At 41.4% G+C, this 22,357-nt stretch overlaps 1 protein-coding gene across 1 annotated transcript in view; it reads left to right on the top strand.

Annotated features, from left to right (window-relative positions):
* si:ch211-22i13.2 (uncharacterized protein LOC553945 homolog) overlaps nt 1-22,357 on the top strand; it is a 28,879-nt gene that overhangs the window by 3,481 nt on the left and 3,041 nt on the right. The window contains exons 2-5 of the mRNA XM_060830912.1: nt 3,150-3,273; nt 15,688-15,810; nt 18,926-18,981; nt 19,156-19,230. Of these exons, the coding sequence (XP_060686895.1) occupies nt 3,192-3,273; nt 15,688-15,810; nt 18,926-18,981; nt 19,156-19,230 (336 nt within the window). The 5' untranslated portion in view covers nt 3,150-3,191. The remainder of the gene's footprint in view (nt 1-3,149; nt 3,274-15,687; nt 15,811-18,925; nt 18,982-19,155; nt 19,231-22,357) is intronic.

Genomic DNA, 22,357 nt, shown 5'->3' with positions numbered 1-22,357 from the left:
CCCCACACACCCCTATAACCTCCAGCCCAAAAGCTCATGCACCCCAATACGCCCCAACCCGGAATCCCCATATGCCCCACCCATCCCGAAATCCCCATACACCCCACTCATCCCGATACTCCCAACCCAAAAACTCCAAGCACCCCCATACCCCCAACCCAAAATCCCCTTAAACCCCCACTCACACCTTATGCCCCCAACCCAAAATCCCCAGACACCCCTACTCACCTCCTATACCCAACCCAAAATCTCCATACACTCCCTACTCTCCCCCCACCCCAATCTCCGTACCCACTACTCTCATCCCCAATCTCCATACCCATGACACTCACACCATTTTCCATACACCTCTATACTCATCTCCAATCTCCATGCACCCACACTGACCACAATCTCCTTACCCGCCACTCACCCCAACCTCCATACCCCCTACACGCACCCCAAACTCCATACACCCTACACTCCCTCCCCAATTTCCACACACCCTAACACTCATCCCCAATCTCCATACCCCTTTCACCCATCCCCAATCTCCATACCCCTTATACTCACCTCAATCTCCGTATCCCTAACAGTCTCCACCAATCTCCATACCCCTTACATTCACCCCAATCTCCATATCCTGTATATTCACCCTCAATCTCCATACCCCCTACACTCACCACCAATCTCCATACCCGCTACGCTCACCCCAATCTCCATACCCCCTACACTCACCACCAATCTCTGTACCCCCTACATTCACCCCCAATCTCCGTACCCCCTACATTCACCCCCAATCTCCATACCCCTAAGCTCCATAACCTCTACACTCTCTAAACTCCATACAGCCTACACTCCCCAATTTCCATGCCCTCCCTGCTCATCCCCAATTTCCATGCCCTCCCTGCTCATCCCCAATTTCCATGCTCCCCCCGCTCATCCCCAATAACCATGCTCTCCGCTCATCCACAATCTCCGTATCCCCCTTCATCCCCAATCTCCATACCCCCCCTCGTCCCCAATCTGTGTTCCCCCAATCTCCATATCCCATCACTCACCGCCAATCCCCACAGCCCCTACACTCACCGCCAATCCCCACAGCCCCTACACTCACCGCCAATCCCCACACCCCCCTACACTCACCACCAATCCCCACAACCCCTACACTCACCGCCAATCCCCACACCCCCCTACACTCACAGCCAATCCCCACACCCCCTACACTCACCGCCAATCCCTACACTCACCGCCAATCCCCACACCCCCTACACTCACCGCCAATCCCCACACCCCCTACCCTCACCGCCAATCCCTACACTCACCATCAATCCCCACACCCCCTACACTCACCGCCAATCCCCATGTCCCCTACCCTCACCGCCAATTCCTACACTCATCCCCTGCTCATTCCCAATCTCCGTACCCTCCCAACCCCAATCTCATACTACCCAACACAACCCAAATCTTCATATCCCATCACTCACAACCAACTGCCATGCCCCCCCATCTTCTTACCTCTCAACTCCTCCCAACCTCCATGCCCCCCCCACTCACCGCCAGTCTCCATGCTCCTCCACTCACCTAAATCTTTCTACTGCACCCACTCAACCCAATCTCCTTACCTCCTACACCCCACAATCTCCATACTGCCTAGATCCCCCAATTTTTATTCCCACTACACCCCTCAATCTCCATGCTGCCTACATGCTCCAGTCTTCATTCCCCCACACTCCCTAATCTCCATGCTCCCTACACCACCCATCCCAATACCCCATACCCCCACCCATCCAATCTGCATATCCTCAACCTCCATTTCCCCACTCACCTCCGATGTCAACACTCCGTACATCCTTCCAATATCCATACCCCCTCCACTCCCCAATCTCCATACCCCCAAGTCATAATACTCCCCACTCCCCCAACCCCAATCTTCATACACTTCCCATTCACCCCCAATCACCATACCCATTTGAGTAATATCCAATCTCCATTCCCCCTACATCCCTCAATCTCCATCCCCCCTCACTCACTCCAGATCTCCAAACCCACCCCACTCATCACCAATCTCCATTTCCCCCACACTCCCCAATCTCCATATCCCCAACTCACCCCCAATTTCTATACCCTGTACGCTCCCCAATGTCAATAACCCCTACACTCCCTAGTCTCCATAACCCCTACACTTGCCCCCAATCTCCATGCCCCCTCCACTCCCCAATCTTCATACCCCTCCACTCCCTAATCTTCATACCCTCCCAGTCACTTACCATCTCCATCCCCCCACTCATCCCCAATCATGAACTCCCCACTCGCTGATCTCTGCACTGCCCTCTGTCTGCCCTCCAGGCTGCATCATCTTCCACCACCCCCCCATGTTCACACTCCAGATAATCCCCATATACCCTCATACCACACTGCCTATGCTCCATAGCCCCTTGTCCAGTCCATACCCTGCCTGCACTCCAGACTGTACCATCCCCACCCTTCGACTCTGTCCAGAACCCCCCCTCCAACATTCCAGACAAACATCCCCAACCTCTGCCTACACGCCATATCCTCCTGCCAAAACTCCATTACCCCCTTAAATTCCCCACCTGCTGCCTACTCTCCCCACCTACCCTCTGCTTGCACTCCAAGTTGCACCATTCCTGTCTTTCGGCTGCATCCAGTATCCCCCCACTCCAGTGAAATCTCCCCATACCCTGCCTATATTCTGGACAAACTCTCCCTCTTCTCACCTACTCACTGCCTACACTCCAGATTGCCCCACCCCCTTCAGCCTACACCCAGCATCCTGCCAGCCCTCCAGACTCTGGCCTACACTCAGAGTATTTCCATTCTGTCAATGGATTGGTGCCCACTTGGGTTGGATATCCTGAGGCACTTTTCAGGAAGCACAACAATATCTTCCAGATCTTCAGTTAGGCTCTCAACACCATAATATAAACTTCAAAACTATCCCAGTGCATATTTAAACCATTCTAAAATAAAAGCAAATGAAAACTAAGAAAGTAATCATAATCATGCGTTTGAAATACTAGCAGAAGTCCTTCAAACAATTCAGGCTCCTGTGTAAATCAGCTCCGTATGCTGCTTAATCAGCCATTGTGAAATACAATTGTATTCATGCTTAATGTACTCACTGGAATTACTTTGATCTGTTCCAGGCCTTTTTTTTGTTAGTAAAATCTGTGATTGTCTGATTTATTATGGAGAGAAGGATAGACAGCGACAGAAGGAAAATTAAGAATCCCAGCACATCTTCAGAAGAACAGAAAACAAGAGACAGAGGTACTGATTGTTTTTAATAATTCTGCTATCTGCCTTTACTCTTGAATATCAAAATTACAACAGCCCTCTGCCACGAGCCACTACTGGCAAATTTAGTGACTTCCTCGACGCTCTGAAGTTGTGTCTTTGAAGCATTGTCTCTGTTTTAGTTACAGGAACCTCGCTGTTTCATTTGTTCTATAATCTGGCATGCATAACTACTGCTCCTAAGTCACCCTTCAGACTAGTCACATCACCAGTTGCCCTACCTGTTTTATCATTCAAATTGCAAGTTAATTCTAAATGCCTCTGTGAAATGGGGGTTCTGGCTAGTGAGTGAAAGACAAAAAAAAAATTGCTTTCAGTTATAAATTGATTTATGTTTCTTGGAGTCAAGACTGTGGCGTTCAAGTAAGCAAAGATTTTCATTCTAGCATATATACAAGTGAACAGGTCTCTTAAGTCTGAGACCCTGTCTCAACTATATGGTGTGTGACACATATTAAAAGCATTCAAGTTCCTGTTTCCTCCGTAACATATTTTCACAGTTTCAGGACACATCAACCATCTGGTCTCATATTCTGGGAAATTCTGTTCTGTAAAATACCACTGAACACACTTGTGAGGAAAGTTATGGATCATGGAAAGGACAGTAACAATGTGGATACAAAATTGGCTTGTGGTAGGAAACAGAGAGAAATCATCAATGGGTATTTTTGGGCAGGAGTAAGGTTTGTACTCAAGTTCCCCAGGAGTCTGTATTGGGACCTTTGCTTTTCCTGTTCATGATTATGAATTGCTATTAATTATCTAGATCTTGGTGAGCAGGGGACAATTTGCAGATGAAACAAAACTTGAAAGAATTGTAAATTGTGAGGAAAAATATGTGAAACTCCAAATGACATTGGCAAGTTCGTGTGGAGGGCGGATAGGTGGCATGTGAAGTTCAGTGCAGAGAAGTACGAGGTAGTACACTTTGGTATGAAGAACATTGAAAGACAATGTAAAATAGGAGATAGAATTCTAACATGATACGGGCACAGAGGAACCTGGGTGTATTTGTGCACAGATCATTGAAGATGGTAGGACAAATGAGAGAGCAGTAAATAAAACATGCAGTATCCATAGTTTTATTAATAAGGGTGGAGAGTACAAGAGCAAGATGATGTTGAACTTGTTCAAGACATTTGCTATACCTCAGCTGGACCATTGTGTACAGTTTTAGGTGCCACTTTATAGAACAGACGTGAATGTGTTGGAGAGAGCACAGAAGGAGTTCCAGGAATGAGAAGCTTCACTTATGCAGATAGATTGAAGAATTTGGGCCTGTTCCCCACAGAGAGAACAAAGCTGAGATGAGATTTGATAGAGGTTTTCAAAATCATGAATGGACTGGCTAGAATAAATAGGGAGAAGCTGTTTGCGCTCATAAAAGGAACAAGGATGAGAGTTCATGGATTTAAAGTGATGTGCAGAAGAAGCAAGAAAAGCCTCTTCACACAGCGAGTAATTAGATTGTGGAATTCACTGCCTGGAAATGCGGTAGAGAAAAATTCGATTGAGACAATCAAGAGGGCATTGGATGATTATTTGAATAGAAATCATGTGCAATGGTGTGTGAGAGAAGCTGAATATACTCATGATGCTCATTTGAGGAGCTGATGCAGCACAATGGGCTGAGTGACCTACTACTGAACTGGAACAATTCTGTGATTCAGTATGACCTAACAAACAAGTATGACCTAATTTTACCTTCCCCTGTTGTCCCCTGAAGTTTCTGCGTTTGGATCCCTTTTCCAACCAACCTATTTTAGGTGGAACATTTGCTGAAATCCTTCATCCACCATTACCCTCTGGAATCATACTGGAGTTTGGATGACTTCACATCTGATACAAATTTGGAGTTCACTTATGGCCTTACCGCAGTCATAATCACCTCGTCTAAGGCTGCAATCTTTTTTCATTCCAATCTTAAACACTAATATGAATTTGCCCATCCTTTTTTTTCTGGGAATACTTTAACCACAATGGATACATATAGTCCACCCCCCCCCCCCCCCCCCCCCCCTTATTGGCTGTTAGCATCATTTGCATTATCTGAGATATCATCAGCCTTTAGTCAAGGGCTGCTGCCATTCTTCCAACATCCCACTGGTTATACTGCTTTCTTGCCAATTTGCTTTAGTCACTAGCAGTGCCCCTTTACATCTTGCCATGTCTTTGACCAAGTTTGCTTATTCAAAAACCTTTCATAGTTGCAACAGCCCTTTCCACTGCCTCCCAGAACAATACCATTTCTGTGTTTAACATACCATTCCATGGCTGAATGCATAACCAGCAAGGGATCTGCCCACAGAGGCTAGTCTCCTACAGTAAAATGAGTCAGTGCTCTGTAAGCAGAAGGTGTGGTTGTGGCTGTATTCCAATCCTGCATAAAGGGATCTCACCTGTGGAATAAAAGGGACAGTAGAAACTTGGATATGACATTAGTTGAGCAACATGAATCCGACAAGTGAATTTTGTTTTGGATGGGCAGAAGACACTAGAACTGCTTTTTTTTAATCTATGTTAATGACTTGGATTTAGTTGGAACAAAGTATTGTTTCAGAATTTGCAAATAATGCAACATTTCAAAATGCCGTGAATATGGAGGGGTATCATGAGAGACTTCAAATGGACATGGACTTGTGGAATGGGCAGGCATTCAGCAGATGAAATTTAATTCAGAGAGATGTGAAGTGATACATTTTGATATGAAGAAAGAGGATAGGCAATGTAAAATAAAGTTTACAGTTTTAAAGGGGTGTGGGGCAGAGAGATTTTACAACTTTGCATGTATCCACAAGTTGTTAGAAGTTAGCAGGACTGGTTCAGAAAGCAGGTAGAGCTGAAAATGTGTTGCTGGTTAAAGAAGCATAACCTAGGTTAAGTAATTAGACATAGAGTTATGGCATTACATCATCGAGTCGTACATTCATCCATGCTGACCAGGCGTCTCAGCCTGTTTTAGTCCCTCTTGTCAGCATTTGGCCCATATCCCTCTAAACCCTTTCTATTTTTATACCCATCCGGATACCTTTTAAATGTAATTGTATCTGCCTCCACCATTCCCTTTGGCAGTTTCTTCCATACACGGACCACCCTCTGCATGAAAAAGTTACCCCTCAGGTCCTTTTTAAATCAGTCCTCCTCACCTTAAATCTAAGTCCTCTGGTTTTAAACTACCCTGTCCGAGGAGAAAGACATTGGCTATTCAACCTATCCATGTCTCTAATGATTTTATAAAATGGGATAGATTTTGAATAAATGTAGCAACTCAAGACCAGATACTGTGTGTCATAAACGGCAACAAAAGTGATTTCAGCCAGAGTCTATCACCTCATGGTTTGGCAAAATCACTCTCTATCTTTGCCATCAAGCTAGGATCAATCCTCGTTCAATGAACAGTGCAGGGGGGCATGCCAGGCATGGCTAAAATTGAGGTGTCAACACAGGACTGCTTACTTATCAAACAGCATAAGCAGCAAGTTGTTCAGAGCTAAGTGATCCCACTATTCATGCTGTTCAGACCCACCACGTTCAGTTGTGCATGATTGTGGACAATTAAATAGCTGATGGACAGGAAGGCTCCAGAAGTTTTCCATCCCTCAGTGATGAGGGTGCCCAGCACATCAGTGCAAAAAAAAGGTGAAGCACTTGTAAGCATCTCAGATGGATGATCATTTCGAGGGCTTATGCTTGAAACGTTGATTCTCCTGCTCCTCGGATGCTGGCTGACTAGCTGTGATTTTTCAGCACCACACTTTTCAACTCTGATCTCCAGCATCTGCATTCCTTACTCTCTCCTGGATGATTATTTCAGCCTCCTTCAGAGATCCCCAGCCAGTCTTCAGACATTTGAATTCAAACCACCTGACATCAAGACAGGTCTGCAGGCATTGGATACTGCAAAGGCAATGAGGCCTGACAATATTCTGGGAATAGTACTGAAGACTTGTGCTCCAGAACTTGCTGCACCCCAAGTCAAGCAGATCCAGTACAACTAACACTGACGTCTACCTGACAATGTGGAAATTTGCACAGGTATGTCCTGTGCACAAAAAGCAGGGCAAATCCAACCCAGCCAGTTACTACCCTATCAGTGTACCCTTGATCATCAAGTTAGCAATGAAAGATGTCATTAACAATGCTATCAAAGGACACTTGGTTAACAATAAACTGTTCACTGATGCATAGTTTGGCTTATGCCAGGCCCACTCAGCAGCTGAGCTGGTTACATTCTTGGCTTACAAGTAGTCATAAGAGTTGAACTCCAGAGATGAGGTATAAGTGACTGCTCTTGATGTCAAAGTCATACTTTGCAGTATGTGTCATCAAGCAGCTCTAGGAAAACTAGAGCTGATAATGTGTTGCTGGAAAAGCGCAGCAGCTCAGGCAGCATCCGAGGAACAGGAGATTCGACGTTTCGGGCATAAGCCTTTCTTCAGGAATGACTTATGTTCGAAACGTCGAATCTCCTGTTCCTCGGATGCTGCCTGACCTGCTGCGCTTTTCCAGCAACACATTTTCAGCTCTGATCTCCAGCATCTGCAGTCCTCACTTTCTCCTAGGAAAACTAGAATCAACATGAATCAGGGGAAGAACTCTCTGCTGATTGGAGTTATACCTAGTGCAAATGACAATTGTAATTGTTGGAGGACAGTCATCACAGCACCAGGGCATTCTGCAGGTGTTTCTCAGTGTGATGTTCTGGGCCCAACTAACTTCAGCTGCTTCATCCCTCCATCATAAGATCAGAAGTTAGGATGTTCGCTGATGATGACACTACATTCAGCACTATTCGCAAATACTGAAGCAGTCTGTGTCCAAAAGTAGCAAGACCTAGACGATATTCAAGCTTGGGTAAAATGTGGGAATTGACACTCACACCACACAGTGCCAGGCAATGACAATCTCCAACATGAGAAAAGGTAAGCACCGTCCCTTAATATTGAATGACATTCCAGTCACTGAATTCCCCACTATCTGACGTTTTACCATTGACCAGAAACTAAATAGAGTAATCATTATAAATATCATGGCTACTAGAGCAGATCAGAGGCTAGCAATCTAGCAGTGACTGTCCACATCTACAAGGCATAAGTCAGGCGTGTGATGGAATACTCCCTGCTTATCTGGATGAGTCCTGCTCTAACAACATTCAAGAAAATTGGGACCAGCCAGCATAAAGCAGTCCATTTGAATGGCACACCTTCATTCCTTCCACCTCAGGCAGACAGTGACAGCATTGTGTGTGATCTACAGGTTACACTGCAGAAATTTAAACAGCACCTTTGAAACCCACAATCACTATCATCTAGAAGGACAAGGGCAGTGGGTACAATAGAATACCCCCACTTCCAAATCCCCCTCTAAACCACACACCAATCTGATTTGGAAATATTTCACTGTTCCCTCACTTGCTGAGTCAAAATCCTGCAACTCCCTTCCCAATCACATAATGGGTGTCCTTGCACCCCATGGATTGCAGCAGTTCACAAAGGCAATTTGCCATCACCTTCTCAAAGGCAACTAGGGGTGGATAATAAATATTGGCCTAATTAGTGGAAACCACATCCCATGACCAAATTTCAAACAAAATGTGCAATAGCAAGGAAATTTGGTGGACCTGTACAAAACATGATTAGTCTTCAATGGGAGTACTGTATCCAGTTGTAGGCACCACAACCTCGTAATTAACTTTTAAAATTTTTAGCTGGGAAATTGTGTTTTATGAAAATGTGAGGAATCTGTGTGCTGAAAAGAATTAGACATCATTGTTTTGGTTCTGCAAGAGGGTTAAAACAAAGGGAGCTGATTCACCCCTGCTCGTCTCGTCATAACACATTATCAGAATTAATTGTTTGAGAAACATAAAGTGCAAACTAAATGATGTTACAAGTAGATCCCCAGAATTGTTCCATATTGGAGGATAGTGTATGCCTGTCTTGCATATGTATCAGCTGTGACTCAATACTGGCACTCTTCCCTTCAACTCTGAAGGGTTGAATGGGTTTGCATCCCACTCCAGAGATTTGACACAATCAAGCTGGCACTGAGGGCTGTGCATTCTGAGTAGTTGTTATGTTTCCTACAATACAACAGTAACTGCAATTCAGAAGTACTTAAACTGCTGTAAAGTACATTGGGATGTTCTCCAATTGTGAGTGGTGCAATATGAATGCAAATATTTGTTTTCTAACTGATCAATGTAAGTTTTTGCTTGTTTTCAGCCTGTCTTCTCACATGCTTCTGTGTGTCTCTCTCTCCCTTTCTCATTTCTGAATGCCACTTCTTTCTTGTTTCTTCCTCTGCTATTTTTTTCCTCATGGGTGCTGGGAAAGAGTTAGTAAGACTGCAGGTTACATGGTGGTAGAATACAGCACTATAAGAATGTTAAAAATCAATTTGTTAAATTGATTCTAAGCTTGTGAGGGTAGGCTACAAAGTGTGGTAGTTAAATGGACAGAGATGGACATTGGTGCTTGAAACGCAATATGGATGAACGTAGGACGATCAGAGAAAACCTGGCAAAATACCATGAAACAAGACTGGTGTTGTTGAGAATGGATATGAAAATCAGAATTGACATTAAGTCAGATAATGGAACAAGTGTGGGAGATTAACCATCCAGAATCATGAGGCAATGCAACAATATTAACCTGTGAAGACAATTGACACATGAATCACAATAAGCAATGTAAAAATAATTTTCAAATCATATAATTTTACAGCATTAAAAAGGCTGTTCAGGCTCTTTGAAGGAATGGTTTCTGCTTCTTCATGCCTATTGAAAGAAAGATTGTATAATAATAAGGGCAAAACGCATTTGCTGTTATAACTCCTCTGAAACTGACAGCAACATTCAATGTTTGTAAATGTGTACTTATATGCAGAAAACCAGAAGTTACAATTAGTGATTTTAGACTTCTCCATTGGGTTCCTATTCCATACTTACAGCAATTGAGAATCATTGAGCTTGTCCTTTTACAGTGGGTCTGACTGTAAAAAGCCTTGCAAAGGTTGTTGAATGAACATTAATTGCTGTTGAAAAATCACTCTGGCCTTGAAAAGCTGATTTTATATTTGTGGAATGTCTGATTTCCCCCTCTTAAAATAACATTTTCATATTTTTAAAATTATGAAATGTTTGACATTTCAGTTTCTACCTTAAACACCTGTATATGTCCAGTGACTTAATTCGCACTCAATAAGATGGTAATTAAGTGTAACTAGTTGCTTATGATGAAATAACTGGAAGCCCCATGACTTTGCAGAAGATTCAAAATGGGAAACCTATGCTTCAGCGGTTGTTAAATCTTTGTGGGCAACAACAAGCACCATCATTTCATCGCTAATCGTAAAATACGGACATTAATCAGTAAACTTAAACAAATGTACTTACCTGTTGGAAAACAAAAATGCAGTAAGAAGATGAAACTTGGAAGAGCAGAGTACCAGCAAACCTAAGAGTTGTGGTAAAGACAGCATGGAAGTTTAGACGTGCCTTAAAATTCAAAACCGTTCTTAGTTTTAAACAATTGTAAGTATTGCATAGTGTGGGTCTCAGATACTACTTTTAAAAAATCTTACAAATACGAATGTAAATGATAAAGGTAAAGTTGCCATTGTTCTAGTGGATTGTGGGGTTGCTCTCTCACTAGTTGAGTAACGATTTAACCTCAGGATCACCGTACTTCAGGCAAGGGGCGAGGTTGACGAGGAGGGTCCTTCATAGTAACCTCAACTGGTGCAGGAATTGAAACTGCACTCTCCACTAACCCTAAACCTAACCCTTTTTAAAGCAGCAATCCAGCCAGCAAAGCTAACCAAGCCTCAGATAAGGATATAGTGTATGTAACTTAGTAATGTTAATAAACTAGCCAGTCTCTTGTGGAATTGCATGCAAGGAATTGAGATCAAGCAGAATATTTAGGGATGGACGTAAGACCAAATGAGTAATAATGGCTACGAAATGGCAGCAGTGATGTAGGAGCATCTTTTGTGCATACAACAAAGTGTATTTGGTGATCAAAATAGTACATTGTTAGCTATTTGCATTTGAGCCAACTAGAGAGCAAAGGTTGACCATTAAATGAACAGAGATTGCTGCTTGGGATACAATATGCTAGACCTAGTATTGTACAATGAGATAAGATTAACTAAAACTTCATTGTGAAGGTGCCCCTCAATAGCAATGATCATAATATGACTAAATTTTACATTCACTTTAATGGAGAGAAGAGTGAGTTCAAGATTTGTATTTTAAAATTGAATGAGGGCAATTAGGAGGGCATAAAAGCAGAGCTAGCAAAAGTGAACTGGCAAATTAATAGAGATAGAGAGTTCAATAGAGATGCATTGGCAGACATTTTAAGGTGATATTTCAGAAAACACAGAATACATTTCAACAGGATGAAAAATTCCAAGAAGATCTGTGACTAGCTATGCAAGTTGAAGATCATTTTAAACTTATAACCAAAGCATATCATTGTATTAAGATGGTTGGTGGGTCAAAAAATTTGACAGATTATAAAACACAGCTAAGAAATGGTAAAATTACTAGACTGAAAATTAGCTGGAAATGTTAGATATTTTTTACAGAAGTTAACCAAGTGAGCATTGGTCCTATTCTGGAGAAATAATGATGGAAAATAAGAAGAGTGATGAATTGAACAGGTACTTTGCATCAGTCTTCACTTACAGAAGATACAGGTAACATCCCAGAAATAACTAAAACAGAAAATGAAAAGGGGTCTCAAAATTACAAGCATTGGGGAAGTGATACTGAGCATATTGTTTGAGCTATGGACTGATAATTGCCCAAATTCTGACGGACTTCAATGCAAGATCTTAAAATAAATTGCTAGTTGGCTTATTGGTTTTACTTTTTCAAACTCCCTAGATTCAGGAAAAGTTCTATTCGATTGGAAGATTGTGCACGTGACTCTTTAATTCAAAAAGCAATGGAAACGGAAAGCAGGAAGTTGCAGGCTAGTTAGTTTAACATCTGTCACAGGGAAGATTTAGAACTTATTTTTAAAAGTATTATAGCAGGACAATCATGTAGCGTCACTCGATTTTGTGAAAAGGAAATTATGATTAACCAATAGTTATTTGAGGAAGTAATGTGCTACGGACAAAGGAATCAGTGGATGTATTATGCTTAGATTTTCAGAGTCATCTGGTAATGTTATTGTGAAAAAAGAAGCATATCATGCAGGGGGTAACATGTTGACATGTTTAGAAGATGTTCTAGGTAAGTGGGTATTGATAGGGTGAATGTAGAAAGTATGTTTTCTTTTATGGTAGAATCTAGAACTGGTTTCATCATTTAAAAATAAGGGGTCAACCATTTAAGACAGAGGTGATGAGAATTTTTTCTCATAGAGGGTCATGCATCTTTGAAACTATTTTTCTTATGAGATGGTGGAAGAACTTGACTATTTTTGAGGCAGATGTAGATAAATTCTTGATAAACAAAGGAGTGATTGTCAGGGCAGCCATGAAAGCGGACTAATCAGACCAGCCATGACCTTATAAAACTGATTGGCTTACTCCTGCCCTTAATTCATATGTTGGCATTGGAAAGTAGGTAGGGAGCAGTTTCATTAGGAGAAAGTTGAGGGCTGCAGAAGATTCTTGAAGAAGGGCTTATGCCCGAAACGTCGATTCTCCTGCTCCTGGGATGCTGCCTGGCCTGCTGTGTTTTTCCAGCACCACATTTTTCAACCCAAGGAGCAGTTTCATCCCAAATTTCATGGTGCTGTGGACAGGGAAGAATGTTTCTTCACAGTACAACAGGATCTTGATCATATGGGCAAATTGGCCAAGGAGTGATATATAGAATTTAAATAAATGTGAGGTGCTGCATTTTGAAAAGGCTAATCAAGGCAGGACTTATACACTTAATGGTAAGGTCCCGGGTAGTGTTGCCGAAAAAAAGAGAACTTGGGGTGTGGGTTCATAGTTCATAGAAAGTGGAGTCACAGATTGACGGGGTAGTGAAGAAGGCATTCGGTATGCTTGCCTTTATTGGTCGGTGCATTTAGTATAGGTGGTTGTGTTGCCGCTGTTCAGGACATTGGCTAGGCCCCACTTTTGGAATATTGCATTCAGTGCTGGTCACCTAGCTATAGGAAGGATGTTGTGAAAGCTGAAAGGGTTCAGAAAAGATTTGTAAGGATGTTGCTGGGATTGGAACATTTGAGCTATAGGGAGAGCCTGAATAAGCTGGATCTATTTTCCTTGGACCATCAGAGGCTGTCAAGTGACCTTACAGAGATTTATAAAATCATGAGGAGCATGGGTAAGATGAATAGCCAAGGTCTTTTCCTTAGAGTAGGGGAGTCCAAAAGTAGAGGGCGTGGGTTAAGTTGAGAGGGGTGTGGGATTATGTTCAAATAATGACCAAAATCAGTGAATGGCAAAAGTAGCCTCTTTATTCAGCAATCACAGCACAAGTTTGAGGTGGCAATAGAATTCTGAAATACAATTCTTATCAGAGCCCCTTTAGACACAGTTCTTACATATATTAAATATTCCATTACTATGGTGTTATACTTTTATCTATTGTACACAAAAGTTTGAAGGGCTTCTGTCCTGGGAGACATGGAAATGGGTTAAAACATGCTGTAATGAAACGTTTACCCTTTTCAGCCTTCTTGAGATAAAGGCTGGTATTACATTAGACTTTTACATTATTGGAGGCCAACACTTACCTGCAGATAGATGTCGGGTGTAAAATTGAAAGAAAAAACAAAGCAAAAATATTATTAAAAGCATTTCTTTTTAGAGGTAAACTGCATGTAGTTCTGTCACATTCCTATCAGAAGGATGTTGTGAAACTTGAAAGGCTTCAGAAAAGATTTACAAGGATGTTGCCAGGGTTGGAGGATTTGAGCTACAGGGAGAGGTTGAACAGGCTGGGGCTGTTTTCCCTGGAGCGTCGGAGCCTGAGGGCTGACCTTATAGAGGTTCATAAAATCATGAGGGGCATGGATAGGGTAAATAGACAAGATCTTTTCCTGGGGTGGGAGAACTTGAGGGCATAGGTTTAAGGTGAAAAGGGAGATCTATCAAAGAGACCTAAGAGGCAACCTTTTTATGTGGGGGTTGTGCGTGTGTGGAATGAGCTGCCAGAGGATGTGGTGAAGCTAGTACAATTGCAACATTTAAAAGGCATCTGGATGGGTATATGAATAGGGAGGGGTTTGGAGGCATATGGGCTGGGTGCTGGCAGGTCGGACTAGATTGGGTCGGGACATCTGGTCGGCATGGATGAGTTGGACGGAAGGGTCTGTTTCCGTGCTGTGCATCTCTATGACTAATACAGTGCACAAATCTGTAAAGTTCCACATTGAAGGTAGTTCTTGCCTATATTCGAACTTTCTTGGCTGATCATTCAGTTTGCACCCATTGTAAACTTGAGCTCACCCAAAGCTTCACTACCCATATCTTAAATCGAACCAAGTTTTATTTATCCATCAGACTCTTGCGTACTGACGTACACTGGGTTCTGGTCAAACAACAACTCAGCCATGTTTCAGTCCCTCCATGGCCTTTCCCCAACCTTCTTCTCCAGCTCTATAACTCATTGAGTTCATTACTCTTCAGTTCTGGCTCCTTGTGCGTTTCTGATTTTTTTTAAGCATTTCACCATTAACAGTTGTGCTTTCAGTCATACCAGCCTAAAGCTCTTTAATTTTCTTTGTTTCACTGTCCTTTTTTTCAGGGCAATCTTTAAAACATATCTTTTTTCCCCAAATTTTAATCACCTACTGTAATGCATCTTGAGGTGGCTCACATAGCTGATAGTTTTCCAATGCTTTTGAGAGTTTTATGACTTTAAAGGTGCTATATAAATGCAAATGATATTTCAGAAATAAGAGCAATATAAAAAAATTGACTTTGATCATCCAACGGCTAATTGGGCAACTGTAATCTGTATGGCGTGAAATTGAGCCAAAGATACAGGCATGTCCTGAGTTAGCTGGTCCCAAGTAGTCAGGTGTTGTGCTAAGAGCTAACTTTGCAGTTGGTGTCACTATCCATTTTAGAATTTGTGGAAGTTTAAATATAAAAGCTGTAACTGCACTGGAAGATAATTTTAATAGTTCAGTTTCGGTTTACTTACTGGAGCAGTATAACGATTTGTGAAAGAAACTTTGCAGGTGGGTGGTAATGAGGACTGCAGATGCTGGAAAGTCAGTTGATAAAATATGGAGCTGGAAAAAGCAGGACTGACGAAGGGTCCTACCCAAAATGTCGACTCTCCTGCTGTTGTGATGCTGCTTAACCTGCTGTGCTTTTTCCAGCTCCACATTTTACCCACATTAACTTTGTCAATAAACTATTAATACATTGTTCCAAATGTGCAAATATTCTTTTATATAGGAAAAACAAAAAGAGAAAGAAAACGAAGCAGAAGTAGGTCCTCCTCCACAACATCATCATCAAGTTCATCCTCTTCAAGTTTGTCGTCATCCTCAAGAAGCAGAAGCAGGTCTAGTAGTAGAGGTAAGTGCATAAAGCACAGAGTAGCTGAAACTCACTTTGAATTTGAAGAGTGAAGTACTTAAAACATGTCATGTTACTTATCTGTTGATTCACAAGATCTGTTTTACCTGTGAAAGGCGGAGAGCTGGAGTACCATTTTTACCACAAGTTAAAGGCTTTCATTGTTTTACCAAATAATTCTGAACTTTTCATGGGAATTGAGATGGTGAATATTACAGCTGTCCCTATTGTTGGAATTAGAACTTTGGGTTGAGGGCTGCTTATATTGCAATTTCATGATATTTCTGAAGCAAATTGTTTGACAATGTGGGCTTCTTACACTAATATTACAATCAGAGAATGGAATTTTGGTGGTATATATGGAATACCATTTCATCTTGGGCCAGAGTTTATATTTCTTTCTGTTTCGGAGCAATGCAGGAATCCTTTTCCTGTGTGATGTAGAATGATCCAAAACTGTTGGGAATGATTGATTACTGCCACGGGGTGACAGTTCAGGTATTGTCAATTGATCAATAGTTAAGAGCAACAGATACATGGGAATACAACTACCTGCAAGTTCTTCTCCAAGTCATACCCCATCCTGACCTGGAAGTATATTACTGTTCCATCGCTGTTAATGGGTCGCAATCCTGGAACTCCCTTCCTAACAGCATTATAGCTATACCTGTATCACAGGGACTGCAGCTGTTCAAAAACATGTCTCACCACTACTTTCATAAGGATAATTAGGAATGGACAATATGTACTGACCTAGCCAACAACGTCCACATCCCATGAATAACCGCGAACATAGAATAGTACAGCACAGGAATGGACCCTTCAATTCATGATGCTGTGCCAAACATGATACCAGATTAAACTAAGCCCTTCTGCATGCCCTTGGTCTATATCCCTCCATTCTTTGCATATTCATGTGCTTATCTAAAAGTTCCTAAAATGCCCCTATCGTATCTACGTCAACCATTTAGCCTAGCAATGCATTGCAGCCTCCTACCACTCTGTTTAAAAAAAACTTGCCCCCTCCACCCCACATCTCCTTTGAACACCCCCACCCCCTTACCTTAAATGCATGACCCCCCACCCTCTCAATATTAGACACTTCAACTCTGGGAAAAGGTTCTGACTGAAAATGTGTTGCTGGTTAAAGCACAGCAGGTCAGGCAGCATCCAAGGAACAGGAAATTCGACGTTTCGGGCCAGAGCCCTTCATCATTCCTGATGAAGGGCTCTGGCCCGAAACGTCGAATTTCCTGTTCCTTGGATGCTGCCTGACCTGCTGTGCTTTAACCAGCAACACATTTTCAGCTCTGATCTCCAGCATCTGCAGACCTCACTTTTTACTAAAAGGTTCTGACTGTCAATCCTGTCTGTGCATCTCATAATAATTCTATCAAATTTCTCCTCCGTCTCTGCTGCTGCAGATAAACAACCCAAGTTTTTAAAAATTTCCTCTTGTATCTCATTCCCTCTAATCCAGGTAGCGTCCTGGTAAACCCCTTCTTCACCCTCTCCGAAACCTCCACATCCTTCCTGTAATGTGGCAAACAGAATTGATTGCAATGCTCTGTATGGTTTAGATTAGATTTCTTAGTGTAGAAACAGCCCCTTCGGCCCAACAAGTTCACACCGACCCTTCGAAGAGCAACACACCCAGACCCATTCCCCTACATTTACCCCTTCACCTAACACTATGGGCAATTTAGCTTGGCCAATTCACCTAACCTGCACATTTTTGGACTGTGGGAGGAAACTGGAGCACCCGGAGAAAACCCACGCAGACACAGGGAGAAAGGCAACTACCTTTGTGGAGTTTGCACAGAGGTGGGAATTGAACCCGGGTCTCTGGCACTGTGAGGCAGAGTGCTAACCACTGTGCCAGCCATGAACTAAACATTTTAACTAAAGTCTAATGTCCTGACTCTTGTACTCAGTGTCCTAACCAATAAAGCCGTATGCAATCTTCACCACCCCATCTACTTGTGTGGCCGTTTTGATGGAGTTATGGACCTGAATCCCAAGGTCCCTCTGTACATCAACACTGTTCAGGATCCTGCTGTTAACTGTTTATAAATCTTCAAAAAAGTTCTTAAACCAGAGGACATGAACACTGTCCTGGTGGAGTGCAGGGATTGGCATAGGAAATGATCTAAATCATATTTATTTTCTTTAGTTTGCCTGAATTATATTAGCACTTTAGTGACAATTGCAATGATTCCTGCCAAATGGTCCCATTGTCTCACATCGATCTTACGGTTTCATGGCCCACTCTTATTCCACTTGCTCAGCCCTCTCACCATTACTGTTGCTCCATAATAGGATAGTAGATGACACAGTGTTGTAAAGCTAACAGAAGCTGTGTAAATGAAGGATAAAATGGAAGTGAAAAAGAGAGATGCAAATGAAGAGGCATAAAGTACAAGAGAGGAAAATGAGGGAAAGTTGAGCACATTTGAAGGAGCGGAGAATTTTTGTGCACTCCTTGGAAAGAAGAAAGCAAGTAACTGAAATTACTTTGGAAATTATTACAATAACTTTGAAATGTTGAATCTAGCCTGAAGAAAAGCTTTGAAAACCACTGTAGCAGATTATCTCCGGCATAAAATAATATGGAAAAGAAGAACTCATCAAATTGTCTTTCTCAGAAAATGCATACCTAATCACTTAATTAAAATCCTGAGAGAATCCAGTAAAATGAAACAAAGAATCTCCAAATATAACTTTTTACAAAACATCTCACCATCGTTCTGCATTTACAGCTGGATGTTTGCTTTCCACACCTTCAGCATGTAAGTGTAAATGGTCTAAGGTGCTTTTGATCAGAAGCGAGTATGATCTGTGCAGAATTTTATAATGTGTGTCAATTTTTATACCAGTAATGTACTCTTGAGAAGAATCGAGGTTGTGTTATGGATCAATATTTTTCTTGGTTACTATATAGATGAAAAATAAAGCAACATAGGAAATCAATTGAAAATGAATGAACATTCTTTAGTAATAATTAGGCAATTTATCTTTTATGATTATATTTTCTTTAAGTATGGCGTGTTAAAAGATCTAGGGAATCCTACTGGGGAATTCATGCACAAGGCTGATTTTGTAGTTGTTTTGCCAGATTCCCAGAAACGATCAAAAATAAAGAAAAGGAAGAAAGAAAAACAACACAAAAAGGTAAGAATTTCTGCATACTTGGGATACTTATTTTAAAGTTTCTTCTCATGTTAATACATTTATTCTAAAAATACTGTATGTGCAAAGTCATTTTGAAACAGAACTAATGCCCATTTCCTATTCAATCCAGGGAAAGACTTTCTTGTAGTGTTTAAACAATTTGCTTCCTTTTAGGGGGGGAAGAAAGAGAAAATAAAGAAGCACAAGAAGAAAAAGAGTGTGTGTTCTGGGCCTGTTCAGATTTCTAAGGTAATTTAACCTTCAGTTGCTCAGTTAAAAACAAAAAATTAAAAGAAACCAGAAAATTAGTTTACTTTTTATTTTTATTTCATAAGGAAATGCTGATAATCTGAGTTAACAATCACAAGTTAACCACATCGCATCTGATCTTAAAAATTATCTATATTTTGAAAACAACCCCACCTTATTGTTTCTCCTAATATATTGCCTGCGATGTGTCAGAGAACACTTTGCTTTGTAGCCATAGGGATGTTTGTGCTGTTTTCGCATCGCATCTGTGCTGCAGGTTTGCAATGACTGAATATTTTAAGTACAATTTGCAATAAATGTTCCTCTGACCTTTTTGCTGGTATTTTGTGGATTAAATTTGATATCGCTGATCCCTTTTCTGTACAAACTGTAAATGAATGAGCATTATTTTTAAATAAAAATACTTTTGTTTCCCGCGGCATCGCAGAGTTAAAATAAAGTTTAATCTTAAGAGACTAGAGGTTAATTGGAATGGGATGTGCTATCCTCATTTTAAAATCAAGTGTTCTGTCCTTAGTTTTATGTTACGAATTTCTAAGTATTTATATTAGATGCTATGTTTATAATAAAACCCATCGCACTCTAATTGCACACTCCTGTGGTATGGTTGTAGGTGACAGGATTGAGGTAGATTCACAATCTTCTATTATTGGGATGGCCAGTGGATACAGTAGGACTAGTGAGAAATGGAAACTATAAAATGACATTATAGTTATAAATCTGACGAGCTGGTGCTTTTTTTCATTTTATTTATGGAAGATAAAAATATTATCAAACTAAGTCTTTTCATGCATGTTTTCAACACCTGAGATTTCTTGTTCACAAGTTCTCGTTTTGAGATCTTGAAGCGTTGAAGTTCACACTATAGAAGCAAGTGCATCTTTTTCAGCTATGTTTTACAATTATCATTGCCTACACTATATATTTTTGGAATTTCTGTTTAAAGTAGCTATTGCAACCAATAGTAATAACTAGCTTTAGAATGCCAAGTATATTTTCTTAATGCAATGGTCTCAGTAAAATATTGGCCCGTTCTGCATTATTGACTGATCTCACTTCCTTAACCTGATCCCAGCCAGATCCTTCAATGTCTACGTTTAATGAATCATCCAAATGGAATTGATGTTAGTTGTGCCAAACTTGGACAAAAGCATTGTGGTGTGGTTATGCTGGCAAATTGAACTGAGGCTGTCTTCTTTTTCCGGGCTCTTAGAAATTAGCAAAAAGGAGACTTGTGTTTTCTTTGTGTTCGTTAAGTGTGAGCTTGGGTCCTAAAGGGATTTTCAGAAGATATATTATTCATTATAAATATCACTCAGATGAATATTATTGCAGTTCTTTTCAATCTTGCTCCCTAATTTGCTGATATCATACATTGCTACAGTATTGTAAACATGCTCCTCCATCCTGCCTTTCAGAAAACAAGGCAAAAACTGTAGCCTTCTTCACATCCAATGTTAATATACCTTGACTTTTGATCATGTGACATTTACAAATCTCATAGTGATTATAATGGTGATTTCTTTATTAGTCGAGTACCTTTGTTAGTGGTTTCAGTTCAGCAATTATTCAGGAGAACCATGAAGCCAACCACAAATAGGTGCAGACAGGCAATTGAGGACCCAGAAACATGGAATTATTGTAAGAGAGGAAAATCAGAGATGGAGAAAGTTTGATTCCACCAGTTTGGCGGCACGGTGGCACTGCTGTCTCACAGCGCCTGAGACCCGGGTTCAATTCCCGACTCAGGCGACTGACTGTGTGGAGTTTGCACGTTCTCCCCGTGTCTGCGTGGGTTTCCTCCGGGTGCTCCGGTTTCCTCCCACAGTCCAAAGATGTGCAGGTCAGGTGAATTGGCCATGCTAAATTGCCCTTCTTGTTAGGTAAGGGGTAAATGTAGGGCTATGGGTGGGTTGCGCTTCGGCGGGTCGGTGTGGACTTGTTGGCCCGAAGGGCCTGTTTCCACAGTGTAAGTAATCTAATCTAAATCATTCCAAGCATAATTCTCTGAAATTGCAGCCAATACTCATAGTAAAAATGGCAACCTTCAGGTGGTCTTTTTATGCTGAATTTTAACACCCAAAATATGTGGGTTAGGACTGGTTCACATGTTAAAATTTTTAAAAATCTGAATCTTAACCTAATCCACTTACTGCTAAGTTTAAAGATGGGGGAACTAGTGGCAGTGACAAGGAGTGGGCAGCCAACCTGCTTCCATAAGAGAGGTTGGCAATATAAATATTTAAATGAAACAGAAACCTTTCACTTAAGCAATATTGCAGTTTACAGAGTTTCACTTGATTTCCTCAACTTTGGGCAAACCTTCAGCAAAAAGGAAATGAGAACAGTTTCTTGGAGCAGGTCAGAGTCATTAAACATTGCTTGTAGCCATCAGCACCTCCCTGCCCCCATGCTTCCTCATCCACATACAAAGACTCCAGGACAAGGGGACTTTAGACAAGGTACTGGATATTTATTACTGCAATGAGGAGAATTTGTTCAGTCAAAGGGTTATAAATATTTGGAATTCTCTACACTGGGGACTATAGACATGCAGACATTGAGTATATTCAAGATTAACATTGATAGTTTTTTTTAGATGCTAAAGAAATCTAGGGATGGAGGAATGGAAATTGGAACAGAAGGTCAGCCATGAAAGTATTGAATGATGTTCAGACTGGTCCCCTCTTTTATTTCAAATATTTTTCCAATCAATATACATCGCATATAGCAGACAATTATATCTATAGGCTAGGCAAAAATATGTTGAGCATCAGTATCTGATCCATCAGAGGTGAGGTTACTTTGCTCTTGTCTTTCGTAGAAGTGTTCCTCATCTGCTGAGAGTATGTCAGGAAATAGCTTTCTTATAACAGAGAAAAGGATGGTACCTTAAGGATTGGCTTCATGATCTATAATCTTGATCTATGAGGGCAAAGGAAGCAGAGCTATCAGGAAATCATCTTTTTCACAGGCAAGTCATTTACTCACATACTTTGCCTTCTTTCTAGAGAACAAAGTATTCTTATTATTGCACTGTATCTAAAATACAAACTCAAATCAGAAGGAGTGAGAAGCAGGAAGAGCACAGCTATCAACGTTTTTG

This window comes from Hemiscyllium ocellatum, chromosome 10 (genome assembly GCF_020745735.1).
Source record: "Hemiscyllium ocellatum isolate sHemOce1 chromosome 10, sHemOce1.pat.X.cur, whole genome shotgun sequence".
Classification (NCBI taxonomy): domain Eukaryota; kingdom Metazoa; phylum Chordata; class Chondrichthyes; order Orectolobiformes; family Hemiscylliidae; genus Hemiscyllium; species Hemiscyllium ocellatum.
Note: the sequence above shows the minus strand (reverse complement) of the source record. Positions and strands in the feature narration are given on the sequence as shown.